The following is a 24,945-nucleotide window of genomic DNA, read 5'->3' on the forward strand; positions in this document are numbered from 1 at the left end:
TTCAGTTGTGGGCCTGCAATACTGCTTAGCAAGCCTGAGAGGGGGATTAAACCCTCATGGCATTGCAGCTTTGATTTCTCTTTTCTATACAGTGAGTCCCTTTAATATGTAATACACTTACCAAGATATTTACAGGCTAGATAGTCCAATTCTCACATATTTGCATATAAAACATCCTCTGAATGACAAAAGATCATTACTTTTGTTGGTGAGTCTAGTTATCTCTGTTTCAGAACATTTTTATCTGTTTTGTTGAACCTTAAACTTTGGGACAGGGAGACACCTAATAAACAAACCACCTGTTGTACTACATCCAGTAAAATAAAGATCTCTGTTGTGACATGGACATTCATTGCCACCAGACTCATAGAATCACACTGTCAAATGGGAACTTAAATATATTTGCTTGCAGCCACAGGGAAGGAAATGCCTTTTAAGCAAAAAAATAACAGTTAGTTTGCTTTGATCCTGTGACTTGTTTTCTCTGCCTATTACTGTTAGGAGAGAATACAGCTAGTTATGTATGTTTTGTATGCTCATTATGCAGGTATGCTAGTTATGTATGTTTTGTATGTAACTGAGCAAGATGCATGTATGCAACATCAAGTGGCTTTAGAAGAGTAATAATATCACTGATAGACATGCAAAGCTCTGATCTTACTATCCTTTTGAACAGGCTCTATTAACACAAGTATTGAAGAATGGGATCCCTAGTGTTCCAATCAGTCGTACCTATCATTACTACATTAGCAGCACTACACTAAACCCCTGCATTTAAAAGTGGATAGCACCATCCTGGCATGTCCTATATTGCTCAGGTTTAAACTGAGAATAAATAGTTCTACGTGCAACTCCCCAGGAAAACCCCGTATTAGGAAAGAAAACCAGCTTTCAGTGAGCGAATGTACACTTCTTACCAGAGGTTCAAGAAACCTTACAGCAGGCTAAATGCCTTGTTGCCTTAAATCTGTTGGGAAAAGTCAGAAAACAGCCTACTGGGAAACCTAGATTTTTATAAGTTCTAATGATGCAGAAGCTGCAGAATAATCTCTCTGTGAACCACAAAAATAATAAAAGCTGAGGCCATTTCTAACATAATCTCTGTCAGCAAGATGCCAGTGCTTTTCCAGATTTCCTAACGGGTCCCTGCTAATTCCATGCCAAAACTAGCAGTGGATTTCTTCCTTTTAATCTCCCCTAATGCCTTATTCGATTATTGTCACTGCTCTCTGACTGTGCATCGTCTCTTCCAACTCTAATTCCTCCACTGCAACAGTCAGAAAAGGCAGAACCACAGTGCAGAAGTCAAACCGCATGCATACACACACTCTGTGAAAGGAGGGAGGGGAGAAGAGGAACCAGAAAAGGAGGAAAAACAAACAACACCATCTGCACAACTGCACATTTACATCATAAACCAGTGGGAATTACCAGGGGTGAGAGGAAAAGATGAGCTGTGATATTCGCTCCAGTTGACTAGGCAGAAGGATATCTGGGAACCCTGTCCACAGTGCTGAAGGATGGCTTTGTTGATTTCTTGGATATGGATCACTATCTGGTGAGTAAATTCTTCAACAGTACTCAAGATAAACAAGACCTAACAGCCCATCTTCCCTTCATGGAGTAAAGTCACCTGGGTAGAAGGATGTGTGTGGGGTGTATGTTTCATTCTGCATTTCTCTGATGGTCTTGGCAAAAGAAAGGCAACTTTTGACTTTGCATGGACGAGAAAGTCCTGGCTGGATGATGGCATTGTTGGTGTGTTAATTGCAGTATAGACAAGGTGCTGGGGAGCCAGACTGAGGAAGGGAACCTGTACTCTGAAAATATTACCCGAATTCTGGACAAGTTGTTGGATGGATACGACAATAGACTCCGACCTGGATTTGGAGGTAGAGAAGACTCAGTATGCTTAACGGTAGCTCTCCACTCCCCTTGTGTTTTGTATGTTGTTGAAAAGTAAATCAATCCTAGAGAGGAAACAACTCCATGCCCTGCATTTCTAATCCCTTCTCCTATGGAAAGTCACACAAGTGGAAGGAGTTTTTCCCCATACACTTGAATATAGATGTGTCTCTTTGAAACACATGTAGCACGGTTTGCAGAAAGTTAGCATCTAAATGTGGCCTCTTCATAATGGAGTTGTTTACAGGAAAAACAGTTACCTTTGATTTACATAAAACATTAAAAATCCAAAAGATCAAAGTGACAATTGCTTGTTCCCTGCACCCAGTTTGTTTTGCTATGCACTAGAAGTTCCTACATGGCATCTTTGCTGTGCCTTGGGTACATGCTTATGCCGTTGACAAGTTGCTGCATAGGTGTGCAGATTGTTGAGTGAAATCTTCTCAATAGCATACATCTCATTCCTTCCAACCCTGCAGTGCTCTGAGCTTTTTTAAATGTTCTCTAGGTGCTGTCACAGAAGTCAAAACAGATATCTACGTGACCAGCTTCGGTCCTGTGTCAGATGTGGAAATGGTAAGACCCATTATGAAATACGCACATTAGGATGTAATAAGTAGCAGTTCCATTTCTGACATTAATGCCACACAAACAGTGGGATCTTTCCAGCACAGGAGCTTCACATGTCCCTGGCTCTGGTCTTGTTTTTCAGGATTCATTACAGTGGCATCTGAGTGGACTGTCATTAGAGCAGATTACAAGGCTTAATCTTTTTGACAATCTGTGTCTCTGAGGGACTGAGCAGAGCATTTTACTGTTGCGTTCAAGATAGCTAGTTCCACAGTTTTGTTCAGGGACAGCAGGTTTGAATAATTTTTGGTGGTGCCCAGACCAGGTGCTAGTATCTCCCCCACCACCCGCCTCTTGCCTTGTAAGTCAGTAAAGTGATACAAAAATGTACTAGAAGCAGTAAGTATTTAAGTTTCCCTATGTTGCACAGTGGCAAGAGGGGGTGAGGACTGAGGGGTGTGGTAGGGGACTTGGGACTAGAGTAAATGGTTGGGATATAGGGGGATAAAGGCTCTGGCTGGGGGTGAGGGTTCTGGGGTGGGGCTGGGACCAGAGAAGAGGACTCTCCTGGTGCCCCCTGGCAGCACACTCACCCTGCACCACTGTCACTACACATATCACTGCACCCCAGGAGAAACCCTGAAAGGACAGCTGCTCAAATGCAGAAGGGGCAGTGAGAAGTCATGCTGTGGAGTGCTGGCCATGGGGGAACAGGAGGCTGCACTGCACACAGCGACCTCAGAAGCTGGGTTAGTGGGTGGAGGGAGGAGGGGAAACAGTGAAGCTGTTTGCAGTGAAGCAATAGAAAACAGCCCAAGTTTCTCGCCACAAAGTGGAGACAGGCAGGAGGAAGCCTAGCATCGAGAGGTGGGTTTGAGTGACTTGCCTACAGGCACAAAGAAGTGAAACTTGGAAAAGAAAAACAGAAGCAAGGTAGGGAAAGAAAAAGCCCACAGCAGGCTGACCAATAACCTGGGGATCCCTGAGCTGCTGCACTTATTCCTCAGAACGCCCAGGATGCTCAGGGGTAGCATGTGGGGGTGGCAGGCAGGGCTTGAGGGAGACACCCTGCCCCCAACTTTGGTGGAGCTGGGCTCCAGGCTCAGAATATTCCTGGAACCTGGGCACCACAGGCTTATAGAATTCGCTGCCCCTGGTTGTGCCATGCAGTTTTGGCATGCATTTTCTACATCATTTGCAAGGAAAACTGGAGAGAAATGTCTTGCAAAAAAGATTGTTTAACAAGCTACAGCTATAAGAGCAATTGTTGATTTGCTGAGCTGTGACAAAATGAAAGCATGGATGGGTTAAAGATACATTAACAGCATTAGGAAGATTGAGGCATCAGAGTTTTTTAATTCAGAGATTTACAACACGGCTATGTGTTACTACTCAGACTAACAGGCATGCCATAGTAAAATAAAGCTATGAATAGTTAAGAAGGCTGATGAGCTCAACCCTTTCCTTTTCTTAGTCAAATATGCAAAGCTATGAAGTGTGGCACCAGAATACAAGTAGCTACAGACTCCTATAAAAGTTATTTGTTAACAACAACATACTCAGAAACCTATAATAAGAGTTTATCAAAACTGATCCCCAATTATCACAAAACAGATCTTCATTCTAGAAATGGTGTTCACTTTCCAGCTATGTTTCAGTCTTTAGTTTGTGAATATTGTGTCATAGTAGCTGTATATTTTATAACGTGGCTGGTTAGGTTAGATGTCTATATTTGGGCTCCTGAATAATTTATTTCAGCGCTGAATTTGGGCAACTAACTTTACATACCCCTATCTGAAAAGTTGAGACGTGAAATTAGAAAAAAAGGTTTTGCAAACATCAATTTGCAATAGTACTATAAACTAACTTGACACATGCTGTGTAATCACACTACAATGAATATGTATAAGACTTTGTAGCAAATCTGCAAGATAAACTGCATAAGAAATATTGAAGGCATCTTTTTGTTAACTGTCACTAAGTACTGAAAGTTTCTTTAAGCTGTTACAAAGCATATAAAATTAGACATTTGTGTTTCCTTACAACTGCTATCATTTGAATTAAATTAAGTTTTGTGAGAACAAAGAGAACTTTCTTTGTATTCACATCAAATTATCTGTTCAATGTTTAATTTGCAAATTTGCAGCTGTTCATTAAAATAATACAAAAATAAGGTGTTTTTCTCATAGACTGGCTTCTTTTTTTTAGTAACTACTTAATGATAATAGGATTAAAATGATTGAGCCATGGTGAATGAAAGGTAGTTATCATGGGTGCTAGTTCCTCCACTGAGTTATAGTAGATCAGTCCTGTTAGCCATGAACTCTGCTTGTTTTATTTTCCTATAGGAATACACAATGGATGTTTTCTTTCGTCAGACATGGACTGATGAGAGGTTGAAGTTTGGTGGTCCAACTGAAATTCTTAGATTGAACAATTTAATGGTCAGTAAAATCTGGACACCAGACACCTTTTTCCGAAATGGAAAGAAGTCAGTTGCTCATAATATGACAACTCCTAACAAACTTTTCAGAATTATGCAGAATGGAACTATTCTCTATACAATGAGGTAAAATCCTGCTCTACGGTTTCCTATTATTTTTTTTCTTTAGATAATGAAGGAACTGAGTGCAATTTATTTTATTGTGTTTTAGACTGACCATTAACGCTGATTGTCCCATGAGGCTGATAAACTTCCCCATGGATGGGCATGCTTGTCCACTGAAGTTTGGGAGCTGTAAGTTTTGTAAAAATTTCAGATTTTTTAATATACATTCATATTTGAACAACAGGATGTATGGCCTGTTAGTGACTTTAAGTACTTTGTAAATGGAGTCTTAAGGCAGTCCTTAATAGGAGTTAATTAACATAGGCTCACATCCCAATATCGGAATCTATTCATGCACACCACTAGGACCAGGGCTTTGCATAGACAGAGGTATCCAAGCTAGTGGATCTCATTGCAACCTCATGGCTATAGTTTGTTTTGCTTTTTGCTATTCCAATTGAGTCTATAGTAGCACCTTTTAAACAAATCTGTTGTTTTAGCAGTGAAGGGCCGCGTCTACACGTGCATGCTACTTCGAAGTAGCAGCGCCAACTTCGAAATAGCGCCCGTCACGGCTACATGTGTTGGGTGCTATTTCAAAGTTGAAATCGATGTTAGGTGGCGAGACGTCGAAGTCGCTAACCCCATGAGGGGATGGGAATAGCACCCTACTTCGAAGTTGAACGTCAAAGTAGGGCACTTGTAGACGATCCGCGTCCCGCAACATTGAAATAGCGGGGTCCGCCATGGCGGCCATCAGCTGAGGGGTTGAGAGACGCTCTCTCTCCAGCCCCTGCAGGGCTCTATGGTCACCGTGTGCAGCAGCCCTTAGCCCAGGGCTTCTGGCTGCTGCTGCTGCAGCTGGGGATCCATGCTGCATGCACAGGGTCTGCAACCAGTTGTCAGCTCTGTGGATCTTGTGTTGTTTAGTGCAACTGTGTCTGGGAGGGGCCCTTTAAGGGAGCGGCTTGCTGTTGAGTCCACCCTGTGACCCTGTCTGCAGCTGTTCCTGGCACCCTTATTTCGATGTGTGCTACTTTGGCGTGTAGACGTTCCTTCGCAGCGCCTATTTCGATGTGGTGCTGCCCAACGTCAAAGTTGAACGTCGACTTTGCCAGCCCTGGAGGACATGTAGACGTTATTCTTCGATGTCGCTACATCGAAATAAGCTATTTCGATGTAGCATGTACGTGTAGACGTAGCCAAGAAATGTTATCATTAGATGCCCTCACTTATTACAGAAATTGGTATATTTTGAATGAAGAAATATGCTGAAATGATCACTTGCAATCCACAGACTTTCTACACTCAGCTGAAGGAAACCACCCTTCCACCGTGGGCAATAGCAAAGTCAGTGTAGTAACTCTCAGGGACCTGCACGTGGCAGATACACCACATTAAGAGGTTATCCTGAGAGAAGTGGGGGATCCATGATCCCATGAAGTATTAATGATAACTTATGTTTTTTAATAAGGCCTTTTAATGTTAGCTAGATAAGTGGTTGTTGTAGTCTATATAGCAAAGGCAGAAAATAAAGACAAAGGCTATACACTCAGGGACACCTTTTCTTTTTACAAGGTGCCCATTACAAATATGTAGGGAACACAAAGCATTATGTGCTGATAGGAAAATTTTAAAATTAGAATTTGAATTATTAGAGTAATTTAAACCATCAAGCTGAGGGTTATGGTTAGTCTGCATCATGAGTTCTCAACCTGGGCACTATCACCCTTCTGCCCTTCCTATGTTGCTAATGGGAGAAAATGGGCCTGTGTAGCTGTAGGGAGATAGCATAGAAGTAGAAGTTTGAGAAGAAGAAGCTATTATTACTGTTAACCTCATCCTTCCTGTCCCCTCTCCTTTTTGTTGTGCCCACAAACTGAATGTAATTTTAATTAGATTAGAAAGTGTGTGTAATGGTAAGGACCATGTCTCCTTGTTTATATAGCATCTACCACAGTGGAACCATGTCCTTTGAACACTACTGTAATATAATTAATCTATTGATTCTTTCCTTCATGATACCTCAGATGCCTATCCAAAAAGTGAAATCATTTACACATGGAAAAAGGGACCTTTGCATTCAGTAGAAGTACCACAAGAGTCTTCCAGTCTCCTCCAGTATGATCTTATAGGACAAACAGTATCTAGTGAAACAATTAAATCTAACACAGGTAAGACATGCTCTCTTGCAGAACTGACACATTATGAGATGCTCGCTGGAAATGAACTAAATTGCTCTCATTTTCCTCCATTACTAAAATCTCTGAAAAGATTCCATTTGTTTCCTGCAAAAGGCTGATTTTCCACATATTGTTCATAGGTGAGCAAGTCTAATACAATTTTTAGGAGCATTGCTTTTTAGTAGCAAAGTGATATATATATATATATATATATAAACTAATAACTGATTCACCTTTTATCTTTATCTCCATTGATTCACTTTAGCTTCTACTGATCAGTTAAACTTCGGCATATGGTAGGAGGCTCATGATATGTCACTGCTTCCCTCAAAACATGGCATGTTAATTTAAGACATTCCAAGGTTTACTCCAGTAATGTTCTTTAATATTTTGGCAAAATAATCCTGATATAGTTGTCTCCTAACAGGTGAATACGTAATAATGACAGTTTATTTCCACTTGCAAAGGAAGATGGGATACTTCATGATACAGATATATACTCCCTGCATTATGACAGTCATTCTTTCCCAGGTGTCTTTCTGGATTAATAAGGAGTCTGTTCCAGCTAGAACAGTTTTTGGTATGCTGTGTTAAAGTCTCTGCAACAACTCATTTGATCATTCCATTTATTTATCACCCTTCATTGCTTGTTTGTTGCAGGTGAATATTCACTTCAGCTGCTCTATTTTCATCTGCAAAGGAAAATAGGCTACTATCTCATTCAGACATACATTCCATGCACCATGACTGTAGTCCTCTCTCAAGTTGTGTTTTGGATCAACAAAGAATCAGTTCCTGCAAGAACTGTGGCTGGTATTCATGTTTTTATCATGAAATTCATTCATTGTATTGAACATCTACTGTAGTATGATGGGAACTTGTGTTTAATAGAGAAAGAAAAAGCTTAGGTCCCAGGGAGCAAAACTAAGTTCAGAATAAAGACCCACCATTCATATTTGAGAACTGAATCCTCCCTCTGTTTGTATTCTGTTAAAACCAATCCTTTGATTCAAATAAAGTCTTACCAGTAAAAATAATGAAAATTAAATTTATAGTTTTAAACTGGAAAAATCTATGAAAATTATGTTAAAAACTGAAAAAACAAACCAAAATCCCATCACAAACACTCATTTCTGCTGATGTTTCTTAACGTTGAGCTGCCTTCTCTCCAATAGCCTGAAATAATGATGGAGTATCAAGTTGTACATTTTATTCCCTGATCACTGTTGTTTTGGTTCGTATTTGATTTTGATTTTGTAAGTTAAACTCTTCTTCTGTTTATAGCATTCTTAATTTTGAACCTGTATTCTGCCCAGCAGCATCAAAGACAAAACTCCTATTGACTAAATGACTGAGTAGGACTAGAGTATAATTAGAGCTGAAAAGAAAATTCTCATCAAAACTATTCACAGTGAAAAACTAAAACTATAGTTTTAATGAGGTTTTCCCTATGTAATTGTTCAAGTTCTAGATATATTATTGTTAATTTTTGGAGCTCTGTCCTATAGTCATTGTACAGACCAAATTCCTGTATTTGCTTTTTATAGTAAGACTGCCGTGTCTAGGGTCGCATTTTCTGCAGTAGCCTACAATATTGGATACCCAATATATATGCAGGTATTCTTGTGCATATTTGAGCCACTGGACACCTTGGGCCCAATTTTGAAAAGTGCCAAGTGCACATAACTCTTATTAGCTTACAATAGGGTTGTGTGTGCTTGTTTGTTTTTATAATCCCAACTGCAATTGGGCACCCTTAAAGATAATAAAAGGGAATCTAATATTAGAGGCCAGTTTCAAAAGTTTGGGGATTGATTTTTATTTTCTTAAGCATTCAGGCAGACTGAAGGATATAATTATGTAGTAGAATGAGTTGATATAACAGACCTTAAAGAGTGCTTTACCACTGTTGAACTGCAGTTTGTACAGTGTAAATGTGGGTTTACAATCGGACATCATAATATAACACTCCCAGTATTGTGTAGCTCATGGAATACTTACAGATGATCAGAAACATAGCACAGGATATTTGGTAAAATATATGCTATTTACCTGACAGACTGAATGGGTGACTTGCAACTGCTCAGTCTATTGGGTAAATAGGAATTCAGACTGATGTTTTTGAACGTTAACAAAAATCTGAAATTACAGCGCTTATAAGCCCTTTCAGACTGAAGAATAAATACAGAATTAGCAACAGAGGAATATTCTTAGAAAACATAGTAAATGCAACTGCCATTGCCAGTTTTGCTGCAAATCAGTAATACCAAGCCTGACTCCTTACATAAAGAGCACAAACTCATGGCACTCAGTCCAATGACTGTACCAGAAGGGCTGAAGGATTTACCCCCAATAAAGCCTGAACCTGCAGTCTTTATTCAGACAAAACTCCATTGACTCCAGAGAGTTACACCTGCAAATGATTGCACATTCAGTTCCTTGCTGCCTACAGCAAAATTTCAGGCCCAGTGACAAATTAGAAATTTAAAATGGAAGGCATCACATCCTACTCTACATATAATCGAAAAACACTTATAATTACTATTTAAATACATTTGTCTAGAAAAGTCATCTGAATTCCCCCAAATTAGTTTACAAAGAGGGAGAAGAGAACTTAATGATGGGAGATTGATTAATGCTAGCCTGATAAAACCACTTCTAATATTATATAAATGGGACAATAGTGTAAACAGATTGAATCATTCAAAAAAGGGGTGCAAAGTTATAGTTTACAGAAATTATAAGGAATGCTGTGAGTCCAAGATGAAGGAGAAGAAGGGCCATAAACATTTCCTTGCTAAAGACTCCTGAAAGAAACAATATGGTGGGCAGAACCCTTTCAGGGAGAGTAGGGCTATGGTGTCATTACAGCGAACTGTTGAAAGGAATCAGTCAGAAGAGATTAACCGACAAAACTTCTGTTGACAGAGTGCAGCCACACACAAAAGCCAACTGCAAGAACGCTCTGCTATATTGCCAGAGCATCTGGACTGCCTAGCTGCTCTCTCAACAAAACAGGCACCTGGAAGCACAGCAGACAGGGCTGTGCATTGTTCTGGATGCCTGTCTGTCAAGAGAAGGCCCTCAGAATGTCCACACAGCGTTTTTGCCAACTGAATCTGTCAACAGCAGCATTATGCCTCATGGCTGAGCTGCAGAACACTGCTGGCAAAAGTGCTGAGTTTTGTCAACAAACTGCTGACAAACCACATTTTGTGTGTGGACATTCCACCAGTTTTTTTTTTAACAAAACTATGATTTTGTCAGCAAAACTTGCTAGTGTAACTGTAGCCTATGGCTACAGCTACACAGGAAGCATCTGTTGATGGAAGTGACTGCCTGGTCCTCTCTCGACCGAACAGCTGACTGGAAGCTCTGCAAACAAGGCTGCATCATGAGCCAAAAGCCCTTTCTGTCAACAGAGGTGCCCTGGAGCATCTACACGGATATTTTGTTGACAGGAAACTGTAGAGAAAGGCATTATACCTGAATGTGGAGAGGTATAATGATGCTGGCAGAAGTGCTGAGTTTTGTCTACAGACTGTCGACAAAGCACATTTTATGTACATACGCTCTGTGAGATTTTCCTACAAATACCCAGTTTTGCTGCAAAACCCTCTCATGTCAATGTAGCTGAGGTATATAGCTACACAGCAAAGTTATTTCAGAATAATGGCTGATATTCCAAAACAACTTTGTGAATGTCTACACAGCAAAACCTCTATTTTGAAATAATTTCGAAATAGCGGATGGCTTATTTCAAATTCTTTAAATCACATTCTACAAGGAATAGCGTCTATTCTGAAATAAATATTTTGGAATGGGGCTTTACATACAGGGAATAGGGGCTATTTTGAAATAAGCTATAGTGCTTCCAGATGATCTACTTTGAAATTGGCTCTATTGTGTATGGAAGCTCGATTTCAAAATAGAATAGCTGAATGCTATTTTGATATGAATTTTGTGTATATATGTATTATTTCAAAATAGAATAGCTGAATGCTAGTTTGATATGAATTTTGTGTATATATGTATTATCTCAAAATAAGCTATTCCAGAAAATCTCTTCCAGGATAGCTTATTCCAAAATAATGCTGCTGTGTAGACATAGCATAGTACTGTGTACTGCTCTGTATTTGAAAAGGGCAGTGGATTGCCAGAATGCATTTCTCCATATGCATGTTATGCCCAGCTAGGACTGGAATAAAAGTTTCAGGTTTTTGGGGCTTATAGCTAAGTTTGCCTCTCTAAGGGTCATATGCAAGTTTTCCTTGAGCTCACACCCACTGCGCTCATGGTCTCACCACTTCATCCAGCTGCCATCTCTGTCTCAGGCTGTGTCTAGAGTGCTGAAAATTGTTGGCAGAAGATACAGAAATTGTGCAAAGCATGATGAGTATCTTCTGCCGACACTCCTGTCAGGAGAGGCTTTCCTGACATTTGCTTCTCCACATTGGTCCAAATGTCAGGAAGATCTCCCTCTGCCAAGACATCTTTTCTTCCTCATGGAGTGAGGATGACCAGGATGTCTGCAGAATGCTCCTGGAGCAGCAGATTTCTATTGGGAGACCTCCAGGCTCATATAGCCTTGGAGTCCTCCCAACAAGTCCCTTCTATCTGAATATTTTGCTAATAGGTTCAGGATGAAAAATCTTACAGCTGATGGTTACACTTCAGTGCTCTGTCAATAGAAGTCACTGTCAGAAGAGATTTGCTGACAAAGCTTCTGTTGACAGAGTGCAGCCACACACTAAAAGCGGAATGGAAGAGCACTCCACTCTGTCAACAGAGCAGCTGTATTCCCCAGCTGGTCTCTGGACAAAACAGGCACCCGGAAGCATAGCAGACAGGGCTGTCCATTGTTCTGGATGCCCTGTCTGGCGAAAGAAGGACTCCCCCCAGCATCTACACAGCTTTTTTGTCAAGAGAATCTGTCGACAGCAGCATTATGCCTCACTGGCAAAAGTGCTGAGTTTTGTCAATAAACTGTCAACAAAACACATTTTGTGTGTGCACGCTCCACAAGTTTTGTTGACAAAACCAGGGTTTTGTCAGCAAAACTTGCTAGTGTTACTGTAGCCATAATCTTTCTCTTTGTTTTTTGTGTCATGATGGGAGTCAGAATTTGACCTTTGAGATATCACATTCGTTAAAATCTCAGATGTGGAAAGATTCTGAAAGCAAAATTTTATAATGCAGGTAGTGAAATAAAATGAATGTTTTACAGTTATGCTAACTGAGCTCCCTTAAAACTCACTGAGAAATATTGAAAATCTAATGCCAAAGATAAATATCAATGCAAGATGTGGAATTTTGATTCTGGCTTATTCATACTTTTGTGATAAAATATCTGCCAGGTTTGGGGTGATGTATATTTAAAAATATCTTCAATTTGCATATTATTAATATCATATTACTACACTCAAACAGTGGTATTCAAGTAAAAATTATTAACAAGCTGCATCTTTTGAGATTTTCAGAAAATGCTAAAGTAATCAAATCACATCGTCCAGATGCAGCAGTGAGATGTTACATCAGTATGAGATGACACTGCATCGTTATCACTCATAGGATATCGATACATCAATACAAAATAGCATAACAACATCTGCTATTTTCCCACCCACTCAACCTTTTTTAATGACTGGGAAGGAGAGAAGTAGTGCTCTGAGTATTGACAGAGAGGTAGCCGTGTTAGTCTGTATTCTATCAAAACAAGAAAGCAGTCATGTAGCAGTCTTTTAAATGCTACATGACTGCTTTATCATTCTGCAACCTGTTTACTTTAATATATGCTTTCCCTAGATCCACCTGCAACAGCAAAGAGTGAACATTGATCTTGGAAGCCTGCAGGCAATGACATCTCTTTCTTTTGTCAGGCACCTGTGGGGAATAAATGAGCCTGCGTCTACACTACAGTGATTTTTTGAAAGAAGTTCTTCCAGAAGATCTCTTCCAAAAAAAAACAACAACAAAAACAAACAAAAAACAAACAAACCACACAACCTTTTTTTAAAAGAATACATCCACACACAGGCTGTTCCTGAAAATCTTCAGGAAGAAGGGGCTTCTGGAAGGAGGATTGCCTTCAGGGAGATCCCCCAGGGGCCCATGCCTCTACATGCTGTTTTGGAGTCTGGAAGAGCTCCTTCTGAACTCCAGATCATGTGACTGTATGCTAATGAGGCACCAGAAATTTACATCTGTGCCTCATTAGCATTTTTGGGCCATTTATTCACATGCCACTTTTGGAAAAAAGTGTCATGTGTAGAAACGGCCACACAAAAGTGGATCAATCCTCTCTTTTGGTAGAGAGTGTCCACACAGACCCCACTCTTTAGTGAGAATGGGCCAGGGATCGAAAAAGCTGGTGTCATGGGGACTGCTTTTTTGAAAAAAGGGCTCCTGAGGCACATGTAGGCTGTGTCTACCCTAGCAAGTTCTTTTGAAAGATTTTTCGAAAGAAGGAGCTCTTTTAAAAGATCCAGTGAAGTGTCCACACACAAAAAAGTGTTCTTTTGAAAGTAAATTAAAAGAATGAGGCACTCCCTTCCAAATCAATCTTCCTTTCCCATTTCAGGGACAGCACCCCCTTTCAAAAGTTTCTTTCGAAAGAAAACGTGTATATGCTCCACAAGCCCCTTTTTTTGAAAGAGCAATCCTCATGGGGCTTGATTTTTCAATCCCTAGCCTGTTCTTTCAACAGAGTTGGGGCTGTGTGGATACTCTCTTTCAAAAGAGCAGATCACCCTTTCGATCCTCTCTTTTGTGTGAGCACACTTTTTCAAAAGAGATCTTCTGGAAGAGCTTCTTTTGAAAGATCTCAGTCGTGTAGTCATAGCCACACACTTTTTTTCTGAAAGAATCTTTTGAAAAAAGGTGCACTTCCTCATCTGGGAGAGGAAGAGGGCCGCCGGAAAAAGTGCTGCATTCTTCCCACTTAATATCGAAAGAATGCGTTTTGTGTGTAGATGCTCTGTGACTTCTTTTGGAGAAGGCCCGTTTTTTTCAAAAGAACTGGCTAGTGTAGATTCAACCTGAGTGATCACCCTATTCTCACCTGAAATAGGAAGAATGACTAAAAGGTTAATAAGCCATATGTCTTTCATAAGACGTGAAAAGTGTAATGTGGGGCAAGAGTTTAGATTTGTTCTGTTAGAACAAATGTGGACCTCAAAGGTTATGGGGATTTTCCATACCTACTTATTTCCAGGAGTATGCAAACTGGGTTAGGGAGGGGGAGACCTATAAACATATAAAATATCTTAGTAAATTGTACAAACACTTTAATCAAATTAAGCAATGTTTTCCCAAAGAATTAAAAATGCTGCATATGAGACTATTCCTTGGACACTTCTTGTTCTTACCCCAAAATTCTCAGAGACCTATTCTGCCACTGGTCTTCATGCAGAACTCCCATGAGTTCAATAACCATTCTGTATGACATGTAATGTCCCTCCAATGTAACCCCAAAGAGGGAGTGAAAGGATGCTGAAATTAAATATTATTAAGTACAATATTTTAACTGAGATTACTGCACTAGACGGTGCTCAGTAACGCAAACTAAGATAAGATAAAGATAAGATAAGGAGTTTTAAAATCTGAGCAGTTCCCTGCTTATATGGGAATTGCCAGGTGTGGTCCTCATGCCATTCCCAGGGGCATCCTTAGGATTTTGGGGCTCTATGTAACACTATTAAACTGGTGCACCTATGCCCAGGCAGCCAGCAGGTAGGGGTTGATGAATTTTTAGAGTTGTGATTTTATAATCTTCAGCAACACTAATGAAATATTTTAAAGCATATTTTAAACTAAGGTCCTATCAACTAACATAGTACATTCAGAAACTGTCAATATATAGCTGAGGTTTGCAAATGCCTGCTAAATGGCTTTATTGCCACTTGAATGGCTCCTTCATTGAGCTGCTAATAAGACTGGCAGGTGGTTGGTTGGTTGGTTTTTGTTTTTTTGCTTTTAAGTTAACTTCCTCTCCAAAGGAAGCAGAGTCACACAACTTGGATAGGCAGAGGCAAGTGGGTGGACATTTGAGAATCAGTGGTGCCTCAGATTTGGGTGCCGACCAGAGCTGCATATTCTGCATATAGACAAGTAAGGCCCAGGCCATTCCATTAAGTAATGCTATAAGTACTGTGATTCAGGTAAATCATGAAAATCATGCTCCATGAAAAACCTGCTCCAGAAAATCATGTTTTCAGACATACTGTTACATCCATGAACAGAAAAAAATCCCTGCTCATTAGGTAGGTAGCTTAACTTCACTTTGGTGCATCATTTTAAAATACAGCATAGGGTGTCATGTGGCTTATTCACTATGATTAGATATATAAAGTATTTGAAGCACATGGAGTACCTTGTGGTCAGCTGACAGGTAGCATAATAGTCAAGTAACAAAGTGTGTAATCTATATATTTATAATTGTTTGTAAACAATATGGCTATAAGCAAAATCCTAATATCTGAATTTTCATGGTTATTTTAAAGGGATTACTACAGTTCTCACCATGACCACTTTAAGCATCAGTGCACGCCACTCTTTGCCCAAGGTATCTTACGCTACTGCCATGGATTGGTTCATAGCTGTATGCTTTGCCTTCGTCTTCTCTGCACTTATCGAGTTTGCAGCTGTCAACTACTTTACCAATCTTCAGACACAGAGAGCAATGAGGAAGGCAGCCCGGGCAGCAGCACTAGCAGCAGCAAGTGTACCAGCAGAGGACGAGATTGTTTCGGTAATTGCTCATTTTTCTAATAATAAGCATGATATAGAAAGAGACGGACAAAGTAGTGAATGCAGAACAATTGAACAATATTCAAGTGATCTTAGTTTGGAAGGCAGAGTCTACATTACAGTGATCTTTCGAAAGATGATCTTCTGGAAGAACTTCTTTCAAAAGAGTGCGTCCACACACAAAATGCGATCGAAAGGATCCGATTGTTCTTTTGAAAGGAATTTGAAAGAGAGCATTTTGTGTGTGGATGCTCCACTTGTTCTTTCAGAAGAGGGCCTGGCTTTCCGAAAGGACTTACTAGTCTAGATGCGGCCAAATAGATTACATAATAGTCACATCAATTCAAGTTATTGCTCTAACATCGGAAAGTGGAAGTTGTTCAGCTTCAGTTGTTCACAGTAAGGGGAGATATTTTTTCTTCAATTGTTCTGATTTGTATAAACCAAAATAGTTATGGAAAAATAACAGAGTGCTATACACCAGTGCTTTCTTTAACCAAATGTTTTATGTACTGTGATTCAGGCAAATAATCATACATATTTGGATTATATTTTAGTAAGATAGCAGAATTCGCAGTACACTGTTCAAAAGAAAGAGAGAGTGCATTGGTTAGATGGTTACTGTAATATATATATAAAATAAGTGGTTCAAATGAGAGAAGAGAATTAGCTTTTACATAACCTTGGCATCCAGGCCCAGCCTTAGGGCAAGCTGAGCAAGGCAGTTGCCTTGAGCCCCAGGCCTTTAGGGCTCTGTGCTCCAATTGACTATAACATCTACTATAGCATCTACTGGTCTATTGTTATTATAGTCATATTGACTATAGCATCTACTGGTCACTTGGATCCACTGGGCCTCCTTGTCAGCATGTCACCTCTGGCCCCACCTACTAAACAGGTCCTGCTGGGCTGGCTCTGTTGGCATCTGTTAATTGCCCAAAGAGCTGTGTAGGTAGAAGCTTTGAGAAAGATACAGATATACAGTGGTTGAGGAAGAGAGAGAAATTCAGAACTTGAGGTAGAGAGAAATGCTTTCTCTTATCAAAGGCAGGGTACGTTAAATGATTAAAAATTGGTTTTAGGTATTTTCATTACCCAGTCTCCCTAAGTAACTATGCAGGACCCACTATCACCAACTTCAGTTTATTTATATGCACAACACTAATGCAAGATAAGTTGATATTATCATCATCACCTCCATGTATAGATAGAGAACCAAGGCAGAGAGCTGTTAAGGGACTCATCCAGAGTCTCACAGAAAGTTGGTAGCACAATTGAACCCACCTCCCTTCAGTACCAGCCCCCACTGCCTTAACCAGGAAGCCATCCTTCTTCTCCATTTCAAATATCAAACTTTCTAGTGAAAACAATTCTATCTGAATATATCTAAACCCTCAATTTAAGGGACCTCGCCATAATGGACTTCGGAAATAACGGATACTGTCTGCTAGACCCTGCCCCCCACAAGATAAATGCCAGAGACTCACCATAGCCGCCTCTGGGGCTGGAGGAGCTGCCAGAGCAGCTGGCGCTGCTGGGGCTGGAGGGGCCACCACAGTGACTGGGGCCAGAGGAGCCAGGGGGGCTGTGGTGGGGTGCAGGAGCTCTCCTCCCCTGGCCCCGTGTGCGTAGAGCATATCAGCACTTGGCTACCACCTCCTGCAATGATGCTGAGCAGCAGCCATGATGTCAGAGGCTGCTGCCTGCTGGCAGGCTGTGGGTGACCTTCACACAGGCAGCTCAGAGCCAGGGACTGGAGGACCTACAGCTCTGAGAACTGCAGGAGCTGTAGAAGGATCCAGGCTAGTATTCAGCTCCTCTCCTGGTAATAGGGTGAGGGAAATGCAGGTGTGAGGGAAGAATAGGGCAGGAATGGGAAAGGGAAGAGTTGGGGGAGGGGTAGACGACAGGAGTGAGTGATGGGCTGGGAAGGTCAGACCATCATCATACAGTATAACCATTCAGAAATCATGGCCTTTCGGCATTAACAGACACCCTTTCCCCAGTTAGTCCATTAAATTGAGGGTTTACTGTAAAACTAAAACCAAAAAGCCACATCTACACAAGAAAGTTTTGTTGACAAAACTTGTGACGTGTCCACACTAAAAATGCATTCTGTGGACAGTAAATTGACAGAACTCAGCACTTTTGTCGACAGACTTCTGCCTCTCCACCACAAGGCAGGACACCTTTCTTGACAGAATCTGATGACAAAAAAGCTAGTGTGGATGCTCTAGGGGACCCTCTGTTGACAGACAGGGCTTCTGGGTCACCGAGCAGCCCAGTCTTCTGTGCTTCTGGTTGGCCATTCTGTCCCGAGAGTGGCCAAGCAGTCCAGCCACTCAGGCAACAGAGTGAATCACTTTTTCAGTCCACTTTCGTGTGTGGCCATGATCTGTCAACAGAAGTTTTGTAGGAAGATATCTTCTGACAGTAACATCTGTTGGCAGATCTCTATAGTCTAGACATAACCTAGTAGTTTAGGTGTACCCAAAACCAATTAATGAGTAGCAGGATACATAACAAAGGTGTAGCTGAGCAGCCTGCTGCTGCTTCTCCATTGAAATAAAAAGGTTAAAGAATCCCCCCACCCTCACCTCCCAAAAAAACCTCCCTCAAGTAAGACTGACTTGAGAAAAGCCAGCTATGTATAATACAGTTGCAGAAGTCTGCAGTAATGGATAATGAAAAAGTGGATTTTGAATTTTGATGAAAACTGAAAATAAATTTTCATAAAGTTAATCTAGGGCTACGTCTTTGAAGGGGGCATGGTAATCAGGGGAATGGGAGATTACTAATGAATGGAGCAATGAATACACAGCAGTTCATTTGGCTAATTCTCCCCCACGGCAACTTCAGAGTGTCAGACTTCAAAGTGCTGGCATGCCGTACAGCCACGGGAACTTCGATATGCCTGTGCTACTTCAGAGTGCCTTTACTCCTCAAAATTTTGGGGAGCAAAGGCACTTCGAAGTAACACGGGCACTTTGACGTGCTTGTGGCTACACACCTACCGACACTTCAAAGTTTGATGCTTCGAAGTTGCTGCGGGGGACAACTAACCTAACGAAGTGCTTTATATTCACCACAGCATTTCATTAGTAATCTCCCATCTCCTACCAGGCCACCTTCAAAGTTGGGGGCAAGTGTAGACAAGCCCTAGATGTATATGTAGATAATATGTAGAATACTTACATTTTTATTATTCTAAAGAAACCTTAATAAGTTTCCTCATCAAAACTTACATGAATAAAAACATAACATATTTGTTAATGTTCACAAAAAGTCATTTTTAAAATGTCATGACATTTGAGAAAGGTTCCATTTTTAGAAATCAGCTATTATCATTTGACTGAAGACATTACATGCCCTATGGGCTATATATTATAACTGCAAATTAATGCTGCAAAGGTAAAATGCTACAGCTCTAAAAACAAGGAGTACTTTAAAAGATTCCACTTCCTTTTTATTTTCATGTATAGCTTTTTCACAGGAAATCACTCAGGTGAAAATCTATTTATCTATCTATCGATCTATCTATTGCCTATTTCTATGTAAAAATCAATCACATAACATAAGAAAATATGAATAAAAAGCATATCACTATCTTAGTTTAAGAACTCTAAATTGGCAAGGTTTTTCTTATCTGAATACTTCTATAATGTTCTTCATAATTTCTATTATTTTAAAACCTAAATGTATAGAATATGAAAAGAATATAATATGAGCTAAGAGAGCCCATTTTATATAAACTATGAAATTACTACAAAGAGGACAGAAAGAGGAGAAAAGAACAATGTAATTATGGTCCATAAAGACTTAAAAGGCAAACATGTAATTTTACACACTTTAAAATCTAACCCTAGTAGTCAGAGACATCATATTATATCCAGAAAAAAAAACACTTACTTACGTATTGCAATCATTATATTCTGACATTCCAGAATTAAAAAAAAAATGGAGTAAAAGATCTAGTTCCTCTTCATAGGTACACAAACTTTTGCCTTTCTTTTGAAGATATTGATGCAAACAATAAAGCCTGAGCAAGACAAAGTGGCTCAAGAAGGCCTATCAGGAAAACTTGCTTGTCTATTTGCTGGTCCCAGAAGAAGAGGTGAGGAGATCCACCCACAGCATTTGTTGCTAAAGGCATCATAAACCTGATTCTTCAAGGTGACCTCAGCTCCCACAGAAACAAAGTTTAGCAGAACTTTTCCATCTTTAATTCTAGACTTTCTAGTGCAGAAAACATTACATTAATGTTTCAATTTTTCAAATGCCAAAATCTAGTCAGCACTTTCATTATTCTCACTCTCTTTATCAGTGCTCTGAGTCTTCCTTTTGGATCCAGCATTTGGGGTATAATTCTGTTCTTTCTTACAGTGATGTTACAATGGTGCAAAATCCATAGTAGAGAGAGCAGCTACAGAGACATTGTCCTTCACGAAGGAACACCCTTGTTTTTGAACTCTAGTGCAGATCACAGAGGGGGTTCAGTTTCCCGAGAACAGGGCCCATTTTCATCTAGTTAACCTGCATGCTGAGTGACTACAACAAGTGACTTTTCCTAGTTTCGCTCCTCTACATAGCCCATTGTGGGATGACTACAACAGATGCCAGAAAGCAAAGGAGGTGACACCTGTTCTGGTGAGGGCATTGCTCCCCACAGCTGCTTTCGCAGTCATGCTGGTGGCTCACCCAGCTATTGAAGGGATTTACATATTCTCCATAACACTTCAGTGAAAGCTGAACACCAGTTAAAAGATTGACCTTGGAAAATCAATAAAGCAAACAAAGAAGTTTAAAACTCTCATTTTGTAAAGTTTTCCTCTCAAGGGTTTAAACCACAAAGAAGAAGAGAAGTAAGTACAATCAATACTTTCCTCTTTTAACTGTTTTAGCAATACAAAACAGCAAGTGAGTCATAAAATATCTAAAAAAACAGCCTACAAATATTTTTCTTAATGGAGCTACTTACAAGTCATTTACCGGGACAGGAGCAAAAGGCAACCAATACAAGCCCTATACAAAAGTCTCCATATGGTAAGAAGTTGCAAACAGCAGGGTACAGAAGCAGAATTTCAGAGTTTGTATTTTCAGATGGTCACTTGTCATTAGCTACATGTGGAATATTGTTCCACTTCCACTCTGCTGGTTTGTATGGGAGTGTACGGTTTCCTCAGGAATTGGAAGGGGAAAACCCAGGGAAACCTAGTAAGAGCCAGGATTGCTTACCAACTACAAGAAGGAGATACAGCAAGTAGTTGCAAAAGTGGCTTCTTTACCATTGCAGCTGATTGATCATCAGATGTAAAGGCATGCTGGGAAAAATTCGTGTAAGAAGGCAACCCTGGTTCACAATGCTGCCGGTGGAAGTTCTGAGTTTTGTCAGCAGTTTGTCAACAATGTGCATTTTCTGTGTAGATGCTCTGTGGATTTTTCCAACAAAAGCCCGGTTTTGCCAGAATAAACCTCTCGTATTGGAGGTCTCCCAACAGAAGTCTGCCACTCTGGGAGCCTTCTGTCAACACTGGCAGAGGGATTTTTTTCCAACACTTGGCCCCATGTAGATGGGCCAAATGTTGGGAAAGCCTCTCCCAACCGAACTGTCAGCAGGAGATATGCAAATACTTTGTGCAATTTGCATGTTTTCTGCCGACAATTCTCAGCAATCTAGACACAGCCTCAGGTTTTTTTAGCTGAGTACTTTGCTGGTCTCCCTCAAAAGAGTTTTAAAGAGAAGAATTTCTCTCTCACCGCTTCCTAAATGACCATCAGGTTCTCTGCTTCATGTGCTTAAAAGAAATTCCTAAATTAAAAATCTTCCCCTTCTCCCATGCCCTCAAGTGTGCTTGCCTCCTTTTTTGTTCTGCATATTATTTCTCCTGAAGGAAAAAAAATAATCTTCCTTCCACTATGATACTTGTGTGTGTGTGTGCAAGTGTGTGTGTGTGAGATTTGTCATCATCATCATCAACAAACTTGGCCTGTTGGTGTCTGATGCCTCTCTCACTATTTCCTTCCATCTTTCCCTGTCCAGTGCAGAGTGGCTTAGTTCCTGTAGACTATCTCCGCACCAATCTACTACATCATCTACTGATTCTCTGTGAGTCTGTGTGTGATTGCCAGGGGTTTAATTTTACCATTTGGGAATTTCAAGAAGGAATGTGGTGAGCAGTGTTTGTGTCGCAAGGAAGTGAACTGTTTGCTTTCTCTCTTTGTAGAGATTGCTTCTTAGACAGTGAAAGTTGATGTAGAATGTTAAGGTCAGACTAATTACTGGAGAGCCTAGAATCAGAAAAAATAAAAGGGTTGTATCCATGTTAGATTGCGAACTGCTACCAATACACATTCATTAGTGATATTACTAGTGTGAGTTCCAGTATAAATGAGACATCAGCTTTTTTGCTATTATGTCCTCAAATCCTGCCATAATGAAAGTGATGGGATGGTGCAAATGACCTGGGCTTGTCCACACAAACACTTCCATTGTTGATATTGTAATGGTGACCTAGTGCTCATTTGCCTTAGAAATCCCAGTGCAGCAGACTAGAACAGACAGAGATCTACTATTGATGAAAAGATTTAGTTTCTGGAATAAATATCTCATCAAATTAAAGTGAATTAAAAAATATTCAGTTTTTTACAATTCCAAATTTAATTTTGTCTACCACAAAAATAATTCAAAACAGGGTAGAATTGTACTTCTCACCCTTTTGGATACTTCATTTTGTTCAAATACCTGTATTATTCAAAATCTCTTGATAATATGTTATTAAGTAATCCTTCACTAAAATGATCTAATCTAAAAATAGAGAAAGCACAGGGCCAAATGGTATTTTGTCACACTCAGTGGAGTTGCCACAAACTTTCATTAAATCTTTGGACTTCATGGTTTCGATAAGGTACAGTGGGCTGAATTCTTGCTCTCAGTGAAGTGATACAAACCCAGAGTGACTTCACTGGTTGCCAAGGAGTCACTCTGAATTTATATCAGGTGGCTCAGAGTGGAATTTGGCTCATTGTATTTGTCAGCTGCAGGTGATCCCTGTGTGAAATAGAAAACTATGGGCATTTCATTTCAACATATGACAGCAACAAGCTGAGAATGCACCTGGGCCCTGATGGAAGCCCATTTTTATTCTTACAGTAACTACATTTTTTCCAGCATATCAAAAATCAACTCACAAGCTACAGCATAGGAAAGCAAAGCAGCTTGTAGGTTTTATTCCATTTAAAATATATGTATATGAATCAGATTGTTTCTTCTTCACAGCTTTCTTTATTCAGTAGGCCAAGATCCTGGAAGCGTAGCATGAGTCCCTAGAGGAGCCTCAGAGAACCTTCTGGAATCTTGTTAACTTTTAGAGGGCGCCAGGATTCACTCGTACAAAAGAGGACAGGGACCTAAGTTGATTTGTGTGGGTGCCTTGTGCAGTATTCAAGAGCTTTTGCAGCATGACAGTCACACAGCTTTCCAGGGATTATTTCCTAGTGCAGCTGGTCAGAATTTTTCACATTTTGATAAAAAAAGAAATGTGAAAAACAAACAAAAACAATGGCCAATTGAATATTTATGTGAAAGCATTTTGCTGTTTGTTTTTTCAAGTGGCTCTTTTTCATAAGCCACAAAGTGATATGGCTCAGACAGTGCAGGATTCTTATTTTGTCATGAAGCAATGGTCTTCAAGTGTACTGGAATCTCATGTCTTCCCAGTGTAAAGGATTTAGTTTCCTGTGATTAGATGAGTCTAAATATGTTGGTTATGTTTAATGAGTATCCGTGTGTGGCTGAAAGGAGAGAACAACTGTTGATAATATGTATCCACGTCAATGAAACCTTTCCTAGCACCACAAAGCTGGGGGATGAGAGAGCAAAGAAATCATACATTAATCTGTTTTAAATGTTTTATATTTCAGGACGGGAGGGCTTTTTCACCATTTCTGTTCAGACATTTTTAGTATAGTAAAGCAAAATGATCTCTATAGTCACAGCAGCACATATTAAAATAGTACCTAACAAATGTGATTGCACTGTAAAATGAAGCAATGCCATTTCCCTTTTTATAACACAATGGGAGTCAGTCCTTTGATTAAATGAGGATTTAAGGCCACTAGTTAGTGATTTAATTTATATTATCTAGCACTATAGGAATGTTCTACAGTCACAGATATACTAATAAGAGAAAGGGGAGAAGAAAGTAGGAGATAATGTTTTTTTTCTTGGTTAAGGCTTGTCCGGGCATATTTAGCCTTGGCACTAATTTCATTTTCATTCCAGAGTGATGACAGCAAAATTCTATATCCTTAGTCTAGTAAATTATACAGAAATTAAAAATATCACATTTTTCTATCTGAAAGTTTAGAGTTTATTGACATTGATTTGTTTTTACTTCACTGCACTAACAGGAAAAGTACATAATCTGAAGTGATCAGAGGAGACAGCAACAAGAACAATACAAAGGCTATTTACACTTGCCCCCATCTTTGTAGAAGTAGCCAAAGCAGTTTAAAGTTTATTCGTATCTAAGCACATGCATAAAATGATCATTTTAGTGCCATGCCACAAGCTGCAGTGACTACAAAATCACGTGTCCACAGTGCAAAGGAAGGCAAATTAACAAATTCAGTGTGATTTTAAGTTAGAAATATCTAAAAGCTTCTCAAGACAGTTAAGAAGAAAGCAGTCTGTGAAGAGCTTCAAAAATATCTCACAAAATTAAGCAATTGAAAAACAACATGGCAAATGAATTTTAACATTGATAAATGTAAAGTAATGCACACTGAAAAAAAATAATCCCAACTATACGTACAAAATGATGAGAACTAAGTTAGGTATAATCATTCAAGAGAGAGATCTTGGAGTCATTTTGGATATTTCAATGCAAACATACACTCAATGGCCGTATCTACACTAGCCAAAAACTTTGAAATGGCCAGGCAAATGGCCATTTAGAAGTTTACTAATGAAGTGCTGAAATACATATTCAG

General features: G+C 39.8%; 1 protein-coding gene across 1 annotated transcript in view; it reads left to right on the forward strand.

Annotated features, from left to right (window-relative positions):
- Positions 1–1,810: 1,810 nt before the first annotated feature.
- GABRA6 (gamma-aminobutyric acid type A receptor subunit alpha6) overlaps positions 1,811–24,945 on the forward strand; it is a 30,167-nt gene continuing 7,032 nt past the window's right edge. The window contains exons 1-7 of the mRNA XM_075009403.1: positions 1,811–1,892; positions 2,414–2,481; positions 4,824–5,044; positions 5,130–5,212; positions 7,054–7,197; positions 7,634–7,786; positions 15,708–15,955. Coding sequence (XP_074865504.1) covers positions 2,479–2,481; positions 4,824–5,044; positions 5,130–5,212; positions 7,054–7,197; positions 7,634–7,786; positions 15,708–15,955 — 852 coding nt within the window. The 5' untranslated portion in view covers positions 1,811–1,892; positions 2,414–2,478. The remainder of the gene's footprint in view (positions 1,893–2,413; positions 2,482–4,823; positions 5,045–5,129; positions 5,213–7,053; positions 7,198–7,633; positions 7,787–15,707; positions 15,956–24,945) is intronic.

This window comes from Carettochelys insculpta, chromosome 15 (genome assembly GCF_033958435.1).
Source record: "Carettochelys insculpta isolate YL-2023 chromosome 15, ASM3395843v1, whole genome shotgun sequence".
In the NCBI taxonomy this organism is placed as follows: Eukaryota; Metazoa; Chordata; order Testudines; family Carettochelyidae; genus Carettochelys; species Carettochelys insculpta.